The sequence below is a fragment of the Geotrypetes seraphini genome, chromosome 5, assembly GCF_902459505.1.
Source record: "Geotrypetes seraphini chromosome 5, aGeoSer1.1, whole genome shotgun sequence".
NCBI classification, from domain to species: domain Eukaryota; kingdom Metazoa; phylum Chordata; class Amphibia; order Gymnophiona; family Dermophiidae; genus Geotrypetes; species Geotrypetes seraphini.
In genome coordinates, this window is record NC_047088.1 from 115,866,654 (window position 1) to 115,889,971 (window position 23,318).

At 44.9% G+C, this 23,318-nt stretch overlaps 1 protein-coding gene across 1 annotated transcript in view; it reads right to left on the reverse strand.

Annotated features, from left to right (window-relative positions):
* MCM3AP (minichromosome maintenance complex component 3 associated protein) overlaps positions 1–23,318 on the reverse strand; it is a 556,273-nt gene that overhangs the window by 429,005 nt on the left and 103,950 nt on the right. The window contains 1 exon segment of the mRNA XM_033944925.1: positions 6,929–7,068. Within this exon segment, the coding sequence (XP_033800816.1) occupies positions 6,929–7,068 (140 nt within the window).

The following is a 23,318-nucleotide window of genomic DNA, read 5'->3' on the forward strand; positions in this document are numbered from 1 at the left end:
TTCATGCAGGAGTCCATGCAGGAGTTGCAGTCTGAGGGCTTCCTGGTGTCCTCAGGGGCAGGATTTTCTCCAGATCTAGGGGTCGATGGCGGCTTCCCTGGATGTGGTTCAGTGTGCCCGGGCTCACATGCGGTCGCTTCAGTATGCTCTGCTTCAGTGGTGGTTGCCCCAGTTGCACAATATGGACTTTCCCGCTCCTCTTTGAGGGTTAGTTCATTGCAGTCTCCGTTGGTGGCTACAGTCTTCCAATCTGGTGCAGGGAGTGAGTCTGGATCAGCACCAGTACACAGTGCTTTTCACAAATGCCAGTCTCCTCAGTTGGGAAGCTCAATGTCTCGGTCACTCACAGACAATGCCACAGCGATGGCTTACGTCAATCGTCAGGGTGGAACCAGGAGTCGTCTGGTGGCACAGGAGGCTGCTCTGCTTATTGTGTGGACAGAGACTCATCTTCTGGACATCTCGGCTTCCCACTGAACAGTGGCTCGTGGACTGTAGGGGGTGATAGCTATGGAAAGGATAGTGTGCAGGATATGATGGTGAAGTATTTTGTGGAGTTTTTCTACAAAAATGCCTGCTTTTCGTATGATTCTGGGTTACTCTAGTTAGATACAAGCATATGTGTTAATTAAGGCCACGCCCAATAAAAGCGTACGAAAAGTTGGTGAATAAAAATCTGAATATGGATGTAGCCAAGGCCAGAAAAACACATTACAGATTAATATTAAGGAAAAGCATAATAATATTCTCTTTATGTATTTTGCTATTAAGCCAAATCATAGAGGAAATCAGGTATAGATATGCATAATACATACATAGAGATATTAAGAACTCTTATGACTCCATTTTTGGGTTTCTGTCTTTGTGTGTCTCTTCTTCTTGGTTTTACTCCATTTTGTGTTCGGCCTATGTCCCTTCTGTGTCTTTGTTCAGTTCCCTTTGAGCTTCATGGTCTAATTGGTAACAGATGTGCTCGAGCTTGATTTCACATTCCAATGCTGGGCATAGAAGAAAAGCTTTCTTGCATTAAATATGAGTGAAATATGCGTCTTGGTATGAGTGAATGGGATCCCATGAGTGATTATGCGTGTGACAGAATTGGTTTTGAAAAACGTATTTTATATATTTGAAACCTAAAGAAACTTAAAGGGAGCCTAAGATGCAACATCTGGAAATTGTTAGGTTAAAACCAGGAACACTGTTACCTTGGAAACCCTCTAGAGGCCCAGCAAAGGTCAGCGAGGTTGATCTCCAGCATAGGAAGGGATCTGGGTCTTCTGTGTGTGTGTGTGTCAGTGAAAATTGAAACTGTCAGTTTTCCAAAGCAAGTTTTGCATCTGACACAGACAAGCTGTTTGATTTCACCTTTTTGAGAATGACAAAAAGGGTATTGGATATGTTATTATATGTTTATGCATATTCAGAAATTAATGTAAATAAAAATATGACTTTAAAAACTTTGTCTTTGAGTTTGTAAAACTTGTAAAGGAATGTTCTTTGTTGTTCAAACTTAAGGCCAGTCTCTATTAAGTGATTGGCTGACAAGTAATGATGTCATGCAGGACAAAAGGTACATATTGGGGAGCAATGAATTATCAGGTTGAGATCTTTGTAAAGATCTTCCGATGACGTAATAATCTTTTGATAATTCATTATGGCAATTAATAAATGAAATAACTTAACTATTTTAATAAAATTTGCGTCATGTGCCATCATTCATATACACTTTACCCACCTATGAGCAAATCTGGCTGCTCACCACATAGGAGTGGAGGATGTCCAGGCTGACTTCCTCAGTTGTCACGTGCTAGATCCCGGAGAGTGGTGTCTTGGACCCACAGCCTTCAAGTTGATTGTGCAGGCTTGGGGATCTTGCCAAAACACTATGGTTTTTCAGTAGGTTCAGGGATGTTCAGGCAGAGGGGCTGGATGCGCTGGTGCAGCCTTGGCTGGCAAGGGGCCTACTGTGTGTGTTTCCTCCGTGGCTGATGGTGGACGGAGTCCTCCTTCGCATTGCTCGGCACCCCGGCCGCGTGACCCTGGTGGCTTCAGACCGGCCCACGTGCCCATGTTATACAGATCTGGTTCGTCATCTCGTGGCAGATACTCTTCCACTGCCCCTTTCGCCCAACCTTCTGACTCAGGAAACCATTCCAATGTTCGATCCGGGTCTCTTTTGTCTTACGACTTGGCTCTTGAAAGGGAACGCCTACGTAAGAAAGGTTATTTGGATAAAGTGATCTCCATTCCCTTGGGGTCCGGGAGACTTTCCACTTCTCAGGCTTATGTGCATGTCTGGCGCATCTTTGAAGAGTGGTGTGCCATGCGTGGAATGGTTTCCATTCATACCTCTTTACCTCACTTCTTAGAGTTAAGAACATAAGAAATGCCTCTGCTGGGTCAGACCCGAGGTCCATCGTGCCCTTCAGTCCGCTCACGCGGTGGCCCAACAGGTCCAGGACCTGTGCAGTAATCTTCTATCTATACCCCTCTATCCCCTTTTCCAGTAGGAAATTGTCCAGTCCTTTCTTAAACCCCTGTACCGTACTCTTCCCTATCATGTCCTCTGGAAGTGCATTGCAGGGGTCCACCACACGTTGGGTAAAAAAGAACTTCCTAGTATTCGTTTTGAATTTGTCTCCTATCAACTTTTCCGAGTGCCCTTTTGTTCTTTTAATATTCGAAAGTTTGAAGAATCTGTCCCTCTCAACTCTCTCTATGCCCTTCATGATCTTATAAGTCTCTTTCATATCCCCTCTAAGTCTCCTCTTCTCCAGGGAAAAGAGACCCAGCTTCTCCAATCTCTCAGCATATGACAGGTTTTCCATACCTTTTATCAGATGTGTCGCTCTCCTCTGAACCCTCTCTACTAACGCCATATCCTTCTTAAGGTATGGCGACCAATATTGGACGCAGTACTCCAAATGCAGGCGCACCATTGCCCGATACAACGGCAGGATAACTTCTTTCGTTCTGGCTGTAATACCCTTTTTGATTATATCGAGCATTCTATTCGTTCTCTTAGCGGCTGCTGCACACTGTGCCGTCGGCTTCATTGTCATGTTCACCATTACCCCCAAGTCCCTTTCCTGGGTACTCTTATTCAATAACATCCCTCCCATTGTATAGTTGTACCTCGAGTTTCTGCTCCCCATATGTAATACCTTACATTTCCCAACGTTGAAATTCATCTGCCATCTTGTCGCCCAATCCTCTAGTTTGTTCAAGTCCCTTTGCAATTTTTCGCAGTCCTCTTTAGTCCGAGCTCCATTAAATAGTTTGGTGTCGTCCGCAAATTTTATTATCTCACACTTCGTCCCTGTTTCTAGATCATTTATGAAGATATTAAATAGCAGCGGCCCGAGCACCAAGCCCTGCGGGACACCACTCGTGACCCTCCTCCAGTCTAAGTAGTGGCCCTTCACTCCTACCCTTTGTTTTCTACCCTCCAACCAGTTTCTGATCCATCTATGTACGTCTCCTTCCATCCCATGGTTCTTCAGTTTCCGGAGTAGACGTTCATGGGGCACCTTGTCAAAGGCTTTTTGGAAATCTAGATATGATGTCTATGGGGTCTCCTTTGTCCATCCGTTTATTAATCCCTTCAAAGAAGTGCAATAAGTTCATTAGGCATGATCTTCCTTTGTAGAAACCATGCTGGCTGGTTATCAGAAGTTCGTGTTTTTCAAAATGTTCATCGATGTTTTCTTTTATCAGTGCTTCTGCCATTTTCCCCGGAATTGAAGTCAGGCTCACCGGCCTGTAGTTTCCCAGGTCACCTCTTGATCCCTTTTTAAAGATGGGCGTAACGTTGGCTATCTTCCAATCCTCCGGGATCTTGCCTGTTTTCAGGGATAAGTTGCAAATTTGCTGCAGTAGTTCTACTATCTCCTCCTTTAATTCCTTCAGAACCCTTGGATGAATGCCATCTGGACCTGGGGATTTGTCAGTTTTTAGTTTGTCTATCTGCCTGCGGACGTCCTCAAGGCTCACTTCTATGGAAGTTAATTTTTCTGCTTGACTACCGTTGAAGAATTGCTCAGGTTCTGGTATGTTGGACGTGTTTTCGTTTGTAAATACAGATGAGAAGAACATGTTTAGCCTTTCTGTCACTACCTTCTCCTCCTTCACCACTCCCTTCCTGTCTCCGTCGTCCAGCGGTCCCACCTCCTCTCTAGCCGGCTGCTTCCCTTTAACATATCTAAAGAATGGTTTGAAATTTCTTGCTTCCCTAGCTAGCCTCTCTTCATACTCTGTTTTGGCATTCCGAACCTCACGGTGACATTCTTTTTGATACTTCCTGTGCTCTTTCCAGTTCCCCTCAGTTTTGTCCTTTTTCCATTTCTTGAATGAATTTTTCTTATTGCCTATCGCTTCCTTCACTATTTTGGTTATCCATGCCTGGTCTTTTGCTCGATTCTTTTTGCACCCCTTCCTGAATCTGGGGATATACAGATTTTGCGCCTCGCTCACCATGTCCCTGAAGAAGGATGGCCTGGACAGGGGCCTGGCCTGGTCTTCCCTCCAGGTTCAGTTTGCGACTTCGTCTGCTTTTCGCAGGTTGCTGCAGGATAGGCGCTTAACTTCTTCTCTGGACGTGATTTGCTTTTTGAAGGCAGCCAAATCACTTTGGCCTCCAGTGCAGCCCTCAGTTCCAGCCTGGGATCTCAATTTGGTCCTGTCTGTGCTCGTGCACCCTCCCTTTGAGCCCCTGGGTTCTTGCTCGTTGAAGGACCTTATTCTGAAGGCAGTCTTCCTATTGGCCATTACTTCAGCCAGATGCGTCTACGAGCTGCAGGCTCTCTCAAGTTTCAAGTTTATTCATGGCTTGATATACCGACCATCTGGAGTTTTCTAGGGAGTGGGTTGTGCTGCGGTTTATTCCCTACTTTCTGCTGAAGGTCGTTTTGCCTTTTCATGTTAACCAGTCCATGGTCCTCCCGGTCTTGGTAGTCGGGAGGGCTTGTTGGATGTCTGTCAGGTCCTTCACTCTTATGTTCAGCGGACTCAGGAGTTCTAGAAATCGGCTCATTTTTTTGTCCTCTTAGCGGGTTTTCGTAAGGGGAACGGTGCTTCAAAGGCTACCATTGCATGCTGGATCAAGGAGACAGTCGCTTTGGCATACCTTTTTCAGAAGAAGCCTGTTCTGGAACTTCTAGAGGTCCTGAGTCTGCTATCAGGTAGAGTCTTAGGGCAACGGTCCATCAAAGAATCCATGAGGTCGTTCAGGCCTTTGCCAAACAATAACTGCCCCTTAAAGGGAAGTTTAGCCAAAGTAGCCTTGGAAGTGGAATCACCAGCCCATTGTCTGATCCAGAGCATCCTGCGAGCAGAGAAAGAGTATGCTGCTACCTTTGCCAAAACATGTATATGGTCATACAATGCATCAGCAATATGATCTGTTCCAGCCAAAAGAAGTTGAGGAGAATGATCCACAATCTTGAGTGTGCTCAGTTAAGAGAGACAGGTGCCTGCGACAAAGGACATCCCAGAAGCAGCACTGATGCCTAAAGCACTGATGTGTTAAAGAGTCTCCGGAGGACCACATCCCCATGGCGGTCCTGCATATCTTTTAGCACCACACCACCTTCAGGGGTAAAAATGTGCATTTAGTCACCTGTGCAATCAAAGTATTCACCCTGGGCTGACCCAAAAGCTGCTGACACGCCTGTTCCAAAGGATACAAGCGTGACATAGCTCTAGCAATTTTAAGAGTACTTTCCAGAGAGTCATACTGCTCCGAGACCAGGGTGCCAAGGAAAGGTAGGAGACTGCAAGCGCACACTACAAAGCCAGAAGGAAGAAGTGGACGGAGCCGGCTGAGTGACTAAATTCAACTCCTGCAAAGATTCAGAAATAAGATTCGGCAAAGCCACAGACTTAAATAAACGCAGGATCGTGGGATCATCCCCAGGTTCCAAAGTCCCAGAGGTATCTGCAAATCCAGCACACAATCCCTGATCTTCCATCCCAGGAAGCATTGGCCTGCAAAGCTGATCTTCAGGCTGCCAGTCAGAACCTAAGTTTGACTGCACCTCCATACCTGCAGACCAACGGATGCACGCAGGATGGGCGGAAGCAAAAAGACGCAGCCAGCACCCTGCGAGACACAGCCGAGTCTCCTAAGGGCACCCAACAGCCTGCGCTCAACCCCTGCTTAACAGTAGGTGAGACCACTTCAGGGACGGTCCTGAGCTCTAAAGAAAACTATGCAGGCTGGCTAACTGGTACCCACTGGGATTGGCCTGTCAGCTACAGACTAAAATCTGTGTGTTCTCAAAGAAGGCATAGATGAAAAACGCTCCAAGCACCAGAAACCCCAAGAAAGGGATGAAAAAAATACACCGAATAAAATAATAAAATGTGGAGAGCAGAACAAACACTCCTGCAGGCATACGTTCAGAAGGAAAGAACTGAAGGTGGAGCTAAGGAGCCCAGTGAAGTACAGCAAAGGAAAAAGGAAAAATCTGGAGTGGATTCCTTCAGCAGATGGCCCGCGGCCATGGGAATACTACCCATCTGTCTAGATCAAGAGTGTCAAAGTCCCTCCTCGAGGGCCGCAATCCAGTCAGGTTTTCATGGTTTCCACTATGAATATGCATGAGATCTATTTGATTGCACTGCTTTCATTGTATGCTAATATATCTCATACATATTCATTGGGGAAATCCTGAAAACCCGACTGGATTGCGGCCCTTGAGGAGGGACTTTGACATCCCTGGTCTAGATAGAATGTCTCACCTATTGCACTGAAAAGTAATTAGTAACTGTGTTTTTGCTTTTATTATATATATATATATATATATATATATGAAGGAAGGAAAAATCTTTTATTTAATCAAGAGGTTATCTGATGTAAAAGGTCTGAACAAGGAAGGGAAAATCTGAACAGATTCATATCATAATAGGTTAAAATATTTTTATGTACCATATTAGTTCCTGGCAGGAGTTCGAAGACACTAAGCTGATTCCTGATCTCTCTCATGTAGCGTTCCTTTTCAGGGCACATATCAGGACATGTGCCCACAAACACCTTGGCTTTGCCCAATTCTGTTCTTTTCACTCGAGCTAAACAAAGAGATACAGTGAACAGTAAGAATGCTTGCTAAGTAATTAGCACAAGCATATACACTTAACATAGCATCCCTCACATACCCCTTAAAAGCAGAACAAACAGTAAGCTGAGGAAAATAAATTATGCTTACCCATTCATTTTCTTACCTTTAATCCTACCAGACCAGTCCAGAACTTGTGAGTTGTGTGATGTCTGGAGAAAGTTTCTATAATTCAAGGCTCTGTCCTATTAAGGCACTGAGCAAAATGTGGTCTTCCATACAATGATATGGGGGTCAAATATTTCCCCCATCCCTGTGGAACTCATTTTCCCATCCCGGCACCATTCCTGCAAGCTCTGGCCTCATCTATACAAGCCTCAAACACTTTAAAATCATAAGTGTTCGAGGCTTGTGCAGTTAAGGCAAAGCTTACAGGAATGGGGCAGTGACAAAGCTAACAGGGACAGGAAGGAGAAATTGAGTTCCTGTGGAGACGGGGACAAGTCTGTCTCCATGTCATTTTCTTTGATGAAAAGGATATTTCTTTCGTCTGAAGGTAATTTGAATAAATATTGAAAAAAGTTGAAGCTTTGACAACAAGGGAAAAAACTTCAAATCACAATAACTATAACTTAAGGATAACTAAAAAATGTATATTCATAAATACTGGGAGAGCTTCTAGATTGGTCTGGTAGGACTTACCGTAACAGGTGTTATCCAGGGACAGCAGGCAGATATTCTCACACATGGGTGACATCATCCACGGAGCCCCGATGCAGACAGCTGCAAAAGCGTTGCTGCCATAATGACTTGCAACATAGTTGAGTGAAAAATCCCCAAAATAGGCAAAAAACATTGACGAGGAAACCACCGCAGCCAAAATTTAATCCGAGGTTGAGGCGATGTGAAGAGGCTCCACCGACAAGAAGCCCATTGGGGAAAGAAAACTCGTTGGTTTTTGTTTTGGTTCTTTTTAGAATCCTTTAACAAAAGAATAAACTAATATAAATAAATAGAATTAAAAAGAAAAATACATGTGAGCGGGAAGGTAAGGCAACAAAAAATGAAGAGCATTTGAAAAGACGACTTCTTAGCTCCGCGGAAAACAAAAAACTGAGGAGACATGTGCCTATGTCGGGTGGGAAGGCACTCGCGCATGCACGGTGTGGTCAGTCGCGAACTTTCTAAAGTTCTTAAAGCAATAATGCTTTTGCAGCTTCTCATCAAATTAGCACTCAATGATATTGGCGGCTGCTTTCCATAACCCCCATGGACAATTGTAAACATTGCCTATTAAAACTACAACTTAGGTCTTTATAAAGATTGAGCATCATCGATGTTTTGTGCCAACACCATTTACATTCCAAAGATAAAGAGAAGGAATATAAAACTGCAATTCAAATATTTTAAAAAACAGTATTATACTGTTAAACAGTACAGTCAAACCTCGGTTTGCAAGTGTTTTGCAAGACGAGCAAAACATTCCCACAAAATCGTGCCTCACAAACCGAGCGTTGACTCAATTTGCGAGCCCACGCCCCCCCCCCTCCTCCCCGATCTGGCATTCTCCCCCCGCGATCCGGCATCCCCCACTCACCCACCCAAACACAATCTCTTACTCCGATCTGGCATCGGCACCAAAGCCCAGGACATGCTGGTGCCCGAAGATCTTCCCTCTTGCAACAGAGAGGATTTTCGAGTATCGGCATGTCCTGTGCGTTAGTGCTGGTGCCAGATCAGAGTAGGAGATTGTGGGTGGATGAGTGGGGGATGCCGGATCGTGGCGGGGGGTGGGGCGACATGAGTGGAGGGGATGCCGGATCACGGGCGGGTGTGGAGCAGCACCGGTGGCCTCGGGGGGGTGTGGGGGGACGACGAATTTAGCGAGTTTCCTTTACTTCCTATGGGGAAACTCACTTTGATATACGAGTAAATTGGTTTACGAGCATGCTTCTGGAATAAATTATGTTCGTAAACCAAGGTTCCACTGTATTATATTATATTAAACAGTATATTATAAGACTGCGCACTCAAGAGGCAAGCTGTAAGAGCAAAACAACCTAGATCTTCCATGGCCACCAGGCCCTGAGCGAGAAGGTCCAGATAGACACTCAGGCGTAGACTGTCTCCCACACACAGCTGCTCCTAGCGCCTCACAATCACCTGAAACGCTTCCTGCGACAGGACCCACTCACCTGGATCCAGAGTCTTGACGGCTGAGGAAGTCTGCTTGAACGTTGTCCACTCCGGCCACATGCGCTGCCGTCAGTGCTAGGAGATGACATTCCACCAAAGGAAAAGAAGGTGGGCTTCCTGAACCAATGGAGAGCTCTTGGTTCCTTCCTAGCGACTGACATAAGCCACTGCCATTGCATTATCAGAAAATACCTAAAATAAATAAATAAAAGATCCAGACCACCTGTCTCTCCAGGGTCCTCTGCAATTCTCTCAAGGCCAAACAAATGGCCCGGAGCTCCAAACGGTTAATTGAACACCGTCTCAGAGACGGAGCCCAACAGCCCTGAAGGGGATGACGATTGCAGTGAGCTCTCCAGCCCTAAAGGCTGGCATCTGTCGTAATGTGTAATGGAACGCCCTGGCAGAGTGATTGAGGATGAAACCACCAGTTCATGCTCACTCTAGCCTCCAAAATCCATGGCAGACTCATCTGTAAGGCATCCTGGTGAGATGCCAAGTGAGAGAGCAAAGCACTGAAGAGGACGCATGTGTGCTCTCACCTAAGAGGCTATAATCCAGCGTGGCCACCATGGAACCTAGAACCTATAGGTAGTCCAACGCCAAAGGAGCTGACTTCTTCAACAGAGCGGAAATCTGGACACACAACTTCTGCCTGCGGGGCTCAGATAGGTAAACATGGCCCACCACTGTATCAAAAAGAACTCCCAGGTATTCCAGCGACTGCGTGGGTGTCGGATGGCTCTTCCTGAAATTGACAATCTAACCCAGATCTTCAATACCTGAAGCACTTTCCCCACTGTGTTACGCCCCTCTGCCAACGATGGAACTCTGATCAACCAATCGTCTAGATAACGATGAATTTACAACCCACCCCATCTTCCTCCAATGAGCCGCTAATACCACCATCGCCTTGGTGAAGGTCCAGGGCGCTGTCACAAGCCCAAAGGCAAGGCTGAAAACCTCAGAAACTTCAGGTGAGCTGGAAAAAAATGGGAATGTGTAAATACACCTCTGTAAGATTCAGGGAGGCCAGAAATTCCCCCGGAGCCACTGCTGCAATGACAGACCACATGGTCTCCATCCGGAACGGAGGAATCTTGAGCGCAGTATTCGTCACGAACCAATCTGACAGGGATTGAGCAAATTCCAGTTTGTAGCCTGACCAAATAATTTCCAAGACCAACTGGTTTTCTGTAATGCACATCCATGCAAGCAGAAACTCTGAGAGCCGACCCCCCCCTATCCGCAGAGGGGCACTCTGCTCTCTGGCATCATTTTGTCCTTTGGACAGATCAGGCAGGACAAGTGGTGGCGGGCTGGGAACACCTGTAGCCCGCATACCGACCACGGGAACCCTGTGAAAACCTCTGTAACGAGGAATACGTATATTGCCTGGAGTCAGGAAAATGCCGGTAGGAGCCACGAAAAGTAGAATACTCAAAACCCTTGGATCTTGCTCTACTATCCGGCAGGGTCTTTGGGTGACAGTCCATTACCGAATCCATGAGGTATTCCAGACTTTTACCAAACAATAACTGCCCCTTAAAAGGTGGCCGAGCCAAAGTTGTCTTGGAGGTGGAATCAGCAGCCCACTGCTGAACCCAGAGCATTCGGCATGCCAAAACAGAATATGCCAACATCTTTGTCAGCACTTTCAAAAGGTCATATAAGGCATCTGCCATGTAATCCATCCCAGTCATCAGAAGTTGAGGAGCAGGATCCACCGTATCAGTCTCTAGTAGAGAGACAGGCACATGCTACAAATGGCATCACCACAGCAGTTTTAATGCCTAAATTAGCTGTGTCAAAAACTTTCTATAGAACTACATCCACCCGGCGGTCCTGCATATTTTTCAACATAACTTCCCCGTCATTGGGAAGACAGATGCACAGAGTCACCTGAACCACAAGGGAATCCAACCTGGGCTGTCCTAAAAGCTGCTGACACTTCTGCGCCAGTGGAAACATGTGGGACATAGCTCTAGCATTCCTCAAAGGATCTTTCAGACTATCAAATTGTTCAGAGCATATACAACTCATATGCGGAGGCCAGGGAAAGGTCGCAGATTGCGAGCGCACGCTACAAAGCCAGGGAGAAGAAGTAGAAGTGGAAGGAGCAGGTTGAGTGACCAAGCTCAATTCCTGTAAAGATTCAGCAATAAGATCAGGTAGCACCGCAATATCAAGCGAATCAAACTACCGACCCATAGCCAACCTTCCTTTTCTTGCCAAATTAATAGAAAAAGTAGTTTTTAATCATATAACTAACTTCATAGAAAACACCCACACATTACACCCCAATCAGACAGGTTTTAGATCAAAACATTCAACTGAACATTCCATGATAGGACTCACAACCAACATATAGTACTATAGTTCTCACTTGATTTATCCTCGGCTTTTGATACCACAGACCACCATTTACTTATCAAAAGATTGTCTTCAATTGGCATTTCCGACCAAGTACTAAACTGGTTTGAATCATATTTTCAAGAACGTTCAGCTAAAGTCATCTTTAATAATTCATCATCTAACAACTTCACTAACTCTTTCGGGATAAGGTTCAAACCTTTCTCCACTTTTATTTAATATTTTCTTATTTCCTCTCCTAACCCTCAGTCAGTCTATTGGATTTTTCTCATTCGCATATGCGGATGATATTCAACTTTTGTATCCTATAAACTCAGCAGATCCAACGGAAATAATAACCATAAATAATAAATTAAACCAAATCAGCAAATGGCTAAAGGACAATATGTTAATTACGGCTGAGCCTGCCAGGCCTGCATCAACGAGGCGCGCGTGTGAGCCCCGCTCCGCCCCTCCCCCGAGTCAGGGATTTTTCTTTGAGAATCGTTCCATCGGGAGCCATTATCACCGAGCCTGCCCAGCCTGCACCAACGAGGCGCGCGTGTGAGCCCCGCTCCGCCCCTCCCCCAAGTCAGGGATTTTTTTTTTGAGAATCGCTTCAACGGCGCGCAGTCGTTTGGCGCGCCGGCTAAGGCGCTCGGCAAAGGCGCGTGCGCCTTAGCACGCGCCTTTGCGAAGCACCTGAGCGAGGTGCTTTAAGCGAAAGCACCACGCTCCAACACAGCACAGCCCTTCAACAGACAGAACCATAGACCTCCACCAAGAACTCCAACCTGATAAGTATCGCTATTGTACACTAGCATGCTACATCTTCCTTACAGCTTGTAACTCTTCTTTAGCTTTCACAGCCATCCGTACCAACCTTTAGAATTTACTTAACAGCATGTAGCATCTTTATACTTGCAGCCCTCTTCATGTAACAGCATGTAACTGTTTGTTATATCCTTACAGCATTCTTAAGCATTTGTTATATCCCTACAGCATTCCTAAGCATTTGTACCAATCCTCAGCAATTATATAACAGCACGTAACAGCTTTTCCAGCTTGTAACAACCCTACTGTTCCTCCTGCCTCCTTGAGCCTTGCAATTCCATTCCACCCAACCAAGCCCGCACAATTTAAACAAAAAACAAGCGCGCCAATATGGCCTGGCCAAACCCTCACCGATGTGCCACACTGCTCATACTTTATCTCATCACCATCAGGATCTGCACTGCCGACCCATTATACCCCACTCACATCCCAGTCCACTACTCCTCATACCGCACGATAAAATCCAAATTTCACACACCCACACTCCACTCTCCACACAATTCCCAAACTTAAGCCCACACCCTAATCCCCCACCACCACACATACCTACCAAACCTCGCTTAAAAAAACAAAGATCATTGAAAAACCTAGCTTACTCCCACTACTCCCCAATCGACCCCACCAACTTCCAGAACCTTCAAGGTTTCTACCTAAACATAAGATCAATGAGAAATAAATCCATTCTTATTAAAGATTGGCTCACCGAAACCAATCCCGACTTCGTTCTACTCATCGAAACCTGGCTGCTATCAGACACAGATATCATTATCAAAGACTGTCTTCCCCCAGGCTTCAAGATCTTGTCCCTAGCCAGAACCTGGGGAAGAGGAGGCGGACTAGCTTTAATCTTCAAAGACCACCTAAATTGCACCACACTTAACATCAAATCCTCCCCCAATTTAGAAATACTAGCCGCCTCCCTAACCTCAAAATCCTTAGCCTCCTCCCTAACAATTACGCTGTGTTACATCCCTCCAAAAAAATGGACCCTAGCCAAGGAGGACTTCGCCGAATTCCTACTTTCCAACTCTCTAGCTAGTCCATACAACCTTCTATGTGGAGACATCAACATTCACCTAGAGCAAACAGACCTTCCAGACATATCCAACTTTTGGTTACTAATCTCGCAACTAGGCTACTTCAAGCCCCTGCCCATCACAACCCACCAAAGAGGCCATCAGGTAGACCTAGTGACATTCTCCGCCAAAGAACCATCCACCCCTAAATTTTACTGGAAACATGACATCTGGACAGACTCCATATGGTCTGACCACAAACTATGCCACTTCTCCATCCAATGCCAACAAAAAGCCACTAAAAACAGAATACCAAAAAACACCAAAACTCATACCACTAGAGGTAAAATCGACCCGGCAGAATTCTGGCCCCTCTAATCTAAACGTAGAAACGGACCAAATCATGACCTCCTGGGTCAAAGACAGCACAAAGATCCTAGATGAAAATGCCCCCTTAAAAACTCGCAGAATTAGATCTCCAATCCTGGACGGATGGTTTGATTCGGAATTACTACAGGCAAAAAGAGACCTAAGAAGATCAGAAAGACAATGGATTAAATCTGGAGCCCAAGAACACAGAGCTACATGGAGACTTAAACTAAAAAACTACAAAAACCTCACCAAGGCCAAACGAAAAAATTTCTATGCCCACAAAATTGGAAATGTCACAAACAACAGCAGCACCCTGTTCAAACTGTTCAACAACCTCTACAACCTTGAAACTCTCACCGACACCTGCGTTAACGAATCCACTTTAACCGCCAACTCCCTCGCAGACTTCTTTAACTCAAAGATACAAAAACTAAGATCATCGTTATCTGCCCCAGCCAACCCCCATGGGGACTTCCCAATCCTTCTAAACTCAGACAGACCCAAACTAGATCCAGGATCCAGAACAGACCTAAGCTGGAATCAATTCACAACTATCGACTGGCCAACTTTCAACACATATTTTAACAAATATTCCAATTCCTTCTGCAGACTGGATACCTGCCCCCCCCAACATTATGAAAACTGCTCCAACCCATTTTAAAGCCAATATGTTAGCATGGGTAAACCAACTACTAACCACGGGCAGTTTCCCAGCAGAACAAGGTCACATATCAATAACTTCCATCATCAAAAACAAGAAAGAACCATCAAGCACCCCATCCAACTACAGACCTATCGCAAGCATCCCGCTATTCACCAAAATAACAGAAGGGGTGGTAAACGCCGAACTTACCACATACCTAGAAAAATTTGACATCCTAAATGACTACCAATCAGGCTTTTGCTCCAATCACAGCACCGAAACCATCATAGCCTCCCTCCTAGACCACATACACACACTCTTCAGCCTGGGATCCAATGCCTTGATTTTACAACTGGACCTGAGCAGTGCTTTTGATCTAGTCGACCACAACATTCTCCTAGACTGCCTTGCCTACATTGGCATCTCCGGCCAGGTCCTTAACTGGTTCAACGGTTTCCTACGGAACAGATCTTACAGAGTATTTAAAAACGATTCTCTCTCCTACTCCTGGGAAAACTCCTGCAGTGTGCCACAGGGCTCCCCCCTGTCCCCCACCCTGTTCAATATCTACCTCACCTCCCTAGGAAACCTCCTGCAAAGCCTCAACCTAAAATTCTTTATCTATGCGAACGACATTACCATAGTCATCCCTCTAACCAATTTCATTCAAGAACTCCTTAACTCCCTCACAAGCATACTTAGTCAGATAGAACTCTGGATGCTATCCTACAGATTAAAACTAAACCCAGACAAAACAAAATTCTTCCTAGCAACTCCCAAAGACAAAATCAAAGACACCACAATTCAAGTAAATGGATCCACATTCCCCCTCGAACAAACTTTAAAAGTACTGGGTGTAACACTGGACAAACATCTATCCCTCGAGAAACACACTGATATCACAGTTAGGAAATGTATCTCAACACTATGGAAACTCCGCACCATAAAAAAATACTTCGACGACACTTCATTCCGCCTCTTAGTACAGTCCTCTATCCTCAGCATACTAGACTACTGCAACATCATCTATTTGAGCTCCACAAAGAAAACCATCAGGAGACTAAGAATGATCCAGAACACTGCTGTCCGCCTCATATTTAACCTGAAAAAATGGGACCATATCACCCCTTTCTACCACAAACTCCACTGGCTCCCTCTAGAATCCAGAATCATGTTCAAATTCGCCTGTTTTTGCTACAAAACAATATTTGGTCTATCCCCAAGCTATATAACCCCCCACTTCGCCCTTAACCACAACTATAAGAACTCCCGTAAAATTCAACTCTTCTCCTTCCCCTCTCTAAAACTATGCCACTCAAAAAAATTCCTCGACAAAACCTATGCCTTCCAAGCCGCCAAACTAAACCCTTGGCTAGCACAAATGGTCCTCAAGGCCTACAACTACCTCGACTTTAGAAAACTACTCAAAACTCACCTATTTCGAGACCAAGACCCTTAATCCCCTTTTCTATCCTCCTCCTCCCCCCCTTCTGACCCACTCCCCTCCCCGTCTCCCTCCCTCCCCCTTCTTCTCTCCTTGCTATTCGCAACTCTACGATCAATTTGATATGTAACCACTTGTAACTACTATCTCCATGTTGTTTGCAACTCTATGATCAATTTGATATGTAACCACTTGTAATCTCTGTCTAACCAATGTGAACCGCCTAGAACTCTTCGGGGTATGGCGGTATACAAAAATAAAGTTATTATTATTATTATTATTATAAACACAACAAAATCTTCAGTAATGTTTTTTCCATGGAAAAAAGATCTTAAATTCTCACCACATATACTGCTAAACAGTACCCCTCTTCAAATAGTAACTACAATAAAAATATTGGGAATAACACTAAATCAGGAACTCTCTTACCATAACCAAATTAGCTCAGTAGTCAAAAACTGTTTTTACAAACTACAACTCATCAGATCACTATCAAAAGTCCTAAAACTAGAAGCTCTTAACACCTTAATCCACTCATTAATCATTTCCAGATTAGACTATTGCAATACTTTATACCAGGGGTGCCCACACTTTTTGGGCTTGCGAGCTACTTTTAAAATGCCCAAGTCAAAATGATCTACCAACAATAAAATTTAAAAAAAAACACAACGCACACTGTACGCATAGAAAATGTTAATTATCATTCCTATTCCAGGGTTTTTCAAAGAGGTCAAAGTAGATGACTCTATGCACTATCACCTCAGTAACAACCATACAAAAATAGACAAATATACCCCCCTCCCTTTTTACTAAACCACGATAGCAGTTTTTAGAGCGCAGGGAGCTGCGCTGAATGCCCAGCGCTGCTCTCGACGCTCATAGGCTCCCTGCGCTAAAAAACTTTATTGCGGTTTAGTAAAAGGGGACCTTAGTGTAAAATATAGATAGCAGATATAAATTCAGACACATTTTGATCACTAAATTTAAAATAAAATCATTTTTCCTTCCTTGTCTGGTGATTTCATGAGTCTCTGGTTGCACTTTCTTCTTCTGACTATGCATCCAATCTGTCTTCCCTTCTTTTAGCCTGTATGCTTCCTCTCCTCCAGACCTCGTTCCCTCCCCCAACTTTTCCTTCCTCTCTCCCTGCCCTTTCTTTCTCTCTGCCTCCCTTTCTTTTTTTTCTGTTTCTCTTCTTTCCTTCTGTCTCCCTGCCCTCCCCCAAGCCACTGCCATCGGGGACCAGGACCCAAACCGCCACCAATAACAGGCCCGAAAGCCGACGCCCCCCAAGCTCTCCCTGCTTCGGCCGACCAGCATTCCTCTCCCCGACGTCAATTCTGCCGTCGGGGAGAGGAAGGCTGACTGGCCCAAGATCGCGATCGACCTATTGGGGGAAATGCTGCCGGGTCCTGCCTTCGCGGAAACAGAAAGTAGGCAGGACCCGGCAGCAAGAAGAGCAAATGCTTCACTAACCTGTCTCCCGTCTTAGCCCATAGCGAACGCTTGCTTCAGGGCTCTCAACATGTGCGTGCCGGCTTCCCTTCTCCACCCCTCCCCGACATAACTTCCGGTTTCGGAGGGAAGAGAAGGGAAGCCGGCACGCGTTAGAGCCACGTTAGAGCCACGGAGCATAAGTTCGCTACGGGCTGAAATCTCCAAGCCGGTTATTTTTGGGGTTTTTTTAATGTTTAGCAGCAGCGGCGGCAGCAGATGACAGTTGGGCGGACCGCCCAGCTAAAAGGCTCTAGAGAGAACGCTGGAGAGGAAGGCTGATCAGCCCGGTAGATCAGGACGGCAACACGAGTCTATCACGGAGCCCGGGATGGGCTCCGCGATCGACTCGGGTTGCTTTCCTGAGCTACTGGTCGATCGCGATCGACGTGTTGGGCACCCTTGCTTTATACCATGGCATAACCAATAAGGAAATTAGGCGACTACAGATAATACAAAATATTTATTTTATTTATATATTTATTTATTTATTTAGATTTATATCCCGTCCTCCCAGTAGCTCAGAACGGTCTACAAGTAAACATACACAATGGAAGTAATTAGACAAATAAGATGTACAATAGGTTTAGATGCTTGGACATACAGCAATAAAAATTATAACAAATTCAAAAAAATATGACCATGTTACACCACTTTTACAAACTGCTCATTGGCTACCAATCACACACAGAATAACTTTTAAAATCATACTCTTAACATTTAAAATTCAACAATCACATGTGCCACTATTTTTGGACCGTTTTTTTGATACCATATTCATCATCTAGGACACTCAGATCAATACAACAACATCTATTAACTATTCCATCTTTAAAAATAATAGGGACCAGGAGATCTACCATTTTTTCAGTCATAGCACCTCAGCTCTGGAACAATTTACCACTATTTATACGTAATGAATCTTCTTTAGAAAAATTTAAGCGTTCCCTTAAAAGCTTTTTGTTCAACGACGCTTTCATTATATAGAAAATATTACCTACAAATATTAAATCCCAGTTTTTAATGAGTGTAATGTGTAGGTCGCCAAAATACTCTATTTCACTTTACATCTTGGATTTGAGATCCTACCATATATGTTTTCCATGACTCCTCCATATGTGTTTTTTCCTTAAATGTTTCTTTTTCTTTTCTTAAAAAATTTTGTAGTTCACCCCTTTTGCCTTTTGTACCAGTTTGTAATAGAATGCCAAAATTTGTCTATATTATCTTGTTTTGTCCTCCCCAATTTGTTAATTGTTATTTTAAAAACAATTGTTATACACATTGAAATATATGATATTGCGTAGATAACAAATCCCAATGAAACTTGAAACTTTAAACAAGCACAAAACAGTCAGATCATTTCTAGGATCCGGAGCCTCGAAGGGATCTATGGATGCAGTACGCATCTTGGTCCCCCCAATCCGGGATGGGCCACACTATCAAACAAATGATCAGCGAGGCCCGAATCTCTCCTGCCGGCCGAAGCAGCCCTGATCTCCTGCCTGCCCCAAATCTCTCCTGCCACCCCAACTCAGCCCTGATCTCCTGCTTGTCCCAAATCTCTCCTGCTGCCTGACTCAGCCCTGATCTCTTGCCTGCCCCGAATCTCTCCTGCTGCCCCGACTCAGCCCTGATCTCCTGCCTGCCCCCAATCTCTCCTGCCGCCCCGACTCAGCCCTGTTCTCCTGCCTGCAGGAGATCAGGGCAGAGAGCAGATTGGCGCAGAGAAGCAGGGCGGCAGAAGGCAGGGCAGTCGGAAAGGACCTTAGTGACTGGTCCTCAGCAGTCACTTACTTTGGATCGGCCAGCCCAGTCGGTGTTGTTTTTTTATTTTAGTGAATTGCTTCCTTTCTGCTTTGCATGTCGATTCACCTCATTTGCATGCACGGATCGGGATGGGATCGCTACATAGGTTGGTGAATCGGGTCAGAGGGAAATCGGGTCGCAAAGAGCTTGCACACTGATCAGTACACGATTGGTTTCCTTTGTGAATCTAGCCCTTAGCTTTGCAATGGTTCAAATGAGTCATTCCACACCAATTGTACAAGTTTTCAGAATGATCCTCATCTTACCATTTCCAATTTCAATGAAACTTGGTACATAGATGCTGTGGCTTGAAAAACTAAGCCCTGCAAAGTTTCAAGCTCAAAAACATGAAATTTATGTAGTAAGAGGTACCTAAGTAGAGGCCCTAAAATTTTTGTGCGTGTTGTATGAAACAAATGGGCAACTTCAAGGACCTCCTGTACACAGAGTATTGCTAACATCAGCCTGAAATTTAATCTACATGTACAACTTTTTGTATTCAATAAGCTTTCAGAGTTTTAAAAGTCTAGGTTAAATGCTCTTCTGATCCTTCAATGCCAAAGTTGGCCAAAAACTCAATTCGCTAATTTTTGGCTTCTTCTTTGGGATGCCATAGATTTGCAACAAATTTAAGTGGTATCTTCCTGCCTGGTACACCTTCTCAACTATTGATTACTATTCATCTATGAAAATTTCAAGGTCTGCTTTCATTTATTTGCAAAGATATTGCAAGTCAAACAGAGCAGCAATATCTATTATGTGTGTGTGTGTCTGTCTTTCTTTCTGTCTCTCTCTCTTCTTGGCCGCTGTCTGTCTTTCTTTCTGTCTCTCTCTCTCCTTGGCCGCTGTCTGTCTGTCTTTTTTTGCTGTTTGTCCCCTTGGCCGCTGTCTGTCTGTCTTTTTTTGCTGCCTGTCTCCTTGGCCGCTGTCTGTCTTTTTTTATTGTCTGTCTCCTTGGCCACTGTATGTCTGTCAGTCTTTTTTTGCTGTCTGCCTCCTTGGCCGCTGTATGTCTTTTTTTCTGTGTCTCTCTCTCTCCTTGGCCTCCTGTCCTTCTGTGTGTGTCTTTCACTGCCACCTTTTCTGTCAGTCTGTCAATGGCCCGTCTGTTTGGCCCCCTGTCCTTCTGTGTATGTGTGGAGATGACAGGGGGATGTCAGGGAGGTCCGGGATGTCGGGGGAATATTGGTGATGTTAGGGGGGGATGTCAATTATTGTGCCCCTTCTCCCACCTACCTTTTTTTTATATATATAAATCAAGCGGCAAATGGCACAGAATAACTGCTGCTGAGTAAAGTAAACCGCCACTTGCAGCAAATCGAACGTACGCGCCATACACGCCGAACACTTTACCAACTTCTCTTCTTCTTACAATACAATTGCTCTTCTGGCCACGGAGCTACAGACGCACGGAGCCACCAGGTTTGAAGTGCACATGCGTGCTAAGGGAATTATTATAGCAGGTTTTACCCATTTTTGAAGCCTTGTATTTCAGTTTTGACATCAGCAATCACTTTGGTTCAAAAAGCATTGGATAAAGTAACCTTTACTCTACTACATTTCAAATTTTCAGGAGGGTGTATAAAACTTTTAAGGTCTCTACTTAGGCACATCTTACTACTTGAATTTCAGGTTTTGGAGATTTAAACTTTGTATGGTTTAGGGCTTCTTTTACGAAGCCCCATTAGCAGCTTTATTGCACGCACCTTTTAGCGCGCGCTAACCCCCACACTAGCCTAAAAACTACCGCCTGCTCAAGAGGAGGCGGTAGCCCTTAGTGCCATGTTTATTTAAGATTTAACATACCGCTACTGCATTTTACTGACCTATGCGGTTTACAAAGTATTAAACTAAAATGAAATTAGGTACTTGAGAAAAATTACCATCTGTCCCGAAGGCTCACAATCTAGCTAAAGTACCTGATAAACTAAAAATATGTACACTTCTCCCTCCGAATCCGCGGTTTCAGCATCCGCAGATTCAGTTATTTGCGATTTTTTTAATTTTTAAATTAAAGCAGTATTCCGGACCTTCCCCATCTCCCTCCCGCTTTCCCCCAGAATCCCTTAAACCTTATCTGGTGGTCTAGTGGGTTTTCGGGGCAGGAGTGATCTTCCTACGCTCCTGCCCCGTGCAGATCACTCATAGGAAATGTTTGCCATGAGCTCCAGTCGTAGTCTTGAGAGACTACGGGAACTCACGGCAGCCATTTCCTATGAGTGATCTGCATGGGGCAGGCGTGATCTGCATGGGGCAGGCGCGATCTGACTGGAGCTGACAAGAGTTTTCGGAATCAGAGGGAATGAAGGGAACGGGTAAACAGATGCGTCCATTCAAGAACGAAAGCATCCACCTCGAGTCGATGAAGAGAGTAAATCCTGGAGCAGAAATGAGGCAATTTGTAGATGAGGGAAGACGCAAACAGATCTATCTGTGAAGTCCCCCACTGAGCAAACACCTGACGTAGAGTCGGGGAACTGAGTGTCCATTCGTGAGGTTGCAGAAGACAACTCAATTCGTCCGCCAGACAATTCCACTGAGAAAGATGTTGTGACGTATCGCCCAATGCCAAATCTTCAGAGCACCGGCAAAAACAAACTTTTAAACTGTTGGGGAGCTCCCGCTGAGCCTTCCAACTGGCTCAGCGGTGCACTGTCGGGAGGGGGCGGAGTTCGCTCCCACGCCCAGAGTGTGCCTTACTCTGCTCCCGCTCTGCCCTGAGTGCTCCCGGTCCGTGGGGGGAGGTGTTGAGGTCCGTCGAGAGGTAAAAGAAACTGAAACCGGCAAAAGCAAACTTTTAAACTGTTGGGGAGATCCCGCTGAGCCTTCCAACTGGCTCAGCGGTGCACCGTCGGGAGGGGAGGGGGCGGAGTTCATTCTAAAAACAGTGCATACAAAAACTGCATAACAAGTTGCCTGAAAAAACATCACTTATATCCATCAGTGAAATACATAAGAATAATTTTCACCCCATCCCCCCTGATTTCAATATATTCAAGATGCCCATACAATAGTGCTAACAACTCATAAATAAACCAGTCCCTATGCATTATCCTTCTCCCTCCCACCCATCCCCCTTCCCTGGATGTAAAAAGTATAACCAACAGTAAAGGGAAAAATCATTCAATTAGAATCAATAAAATTGGTCAATGGACCCGTCAATTAAACCACTTAATATTACCTCTTTGTTCAGACATCATTTTCTCGTAATGATAACACAAGTATATCAAATTCTACCAAAAAGTGAAATTTAAGCAGTCACAATTCTTCCAGTGTTTTTGTAATCATTTGGATGGCTACCCCAGTCATTATACCCAATAACCTGTTTTTATGCCTGTCTACTGGAGATGTAGAAGATAACAGCATCCTACATAATACCGCTTCATATGACAGCGAAACCACAGTCTCCAGAATCAGAGTACACTTCTCCCTCTGTATCCGCAATTTCCGTATCTGCGGATTCGCTTATTCGCGATTTTCGGCCGCTGACTCCGCCCCCAAAAATTGCATCATCATTAAAGTACTTTTCCCTTTTACTGTACCGTACTGAACCGATAAAAAAGTTTTTTGCTTACCATTAACTCTGAAAATTGCTGCTTATAATCTTTCTCCCACAAATTTGCTGCTTCCATGCTTCCCAGTGTGCACTGAGAAAAACGCAGAGAATCGTGGTAAGCAGGAACCTCCGGAGGCTGACTGCCCTCCTGCCACTTCTGCTCGGGCAGAGCCTAGCTCAGAAAGGTGCGTCCCCCCCTCCCCCTCTTCCACCATGGTGCAGTTACTGGCATCATTTGCATGTCCGAGCATTACAGTTTCCCAGGGAATCGCTTGTTGCGTGTGTTTCTCAAGCTACTGTGCGATTGGGAAATCTGAAACGGAGTGCCTGCTTCGGATCCCGACAGAAGCTTTTCCTCTGTCCCAAGTCGGAGGGGTTCCTGCTAGAAGGAGCTTTTCCTTGCTCGGGTTCTCTTCTGCTTGTTGTTGTCTTGGTCGGGGTTGAGGACTGACTGGTGATCAGAGCTCAGTTTAAGAAAAACTGTAGCAGTAATAGTGGCTTGTTTCGAAATACCTTGAATAACATTAGAAAAGTTATTCACAGTTTC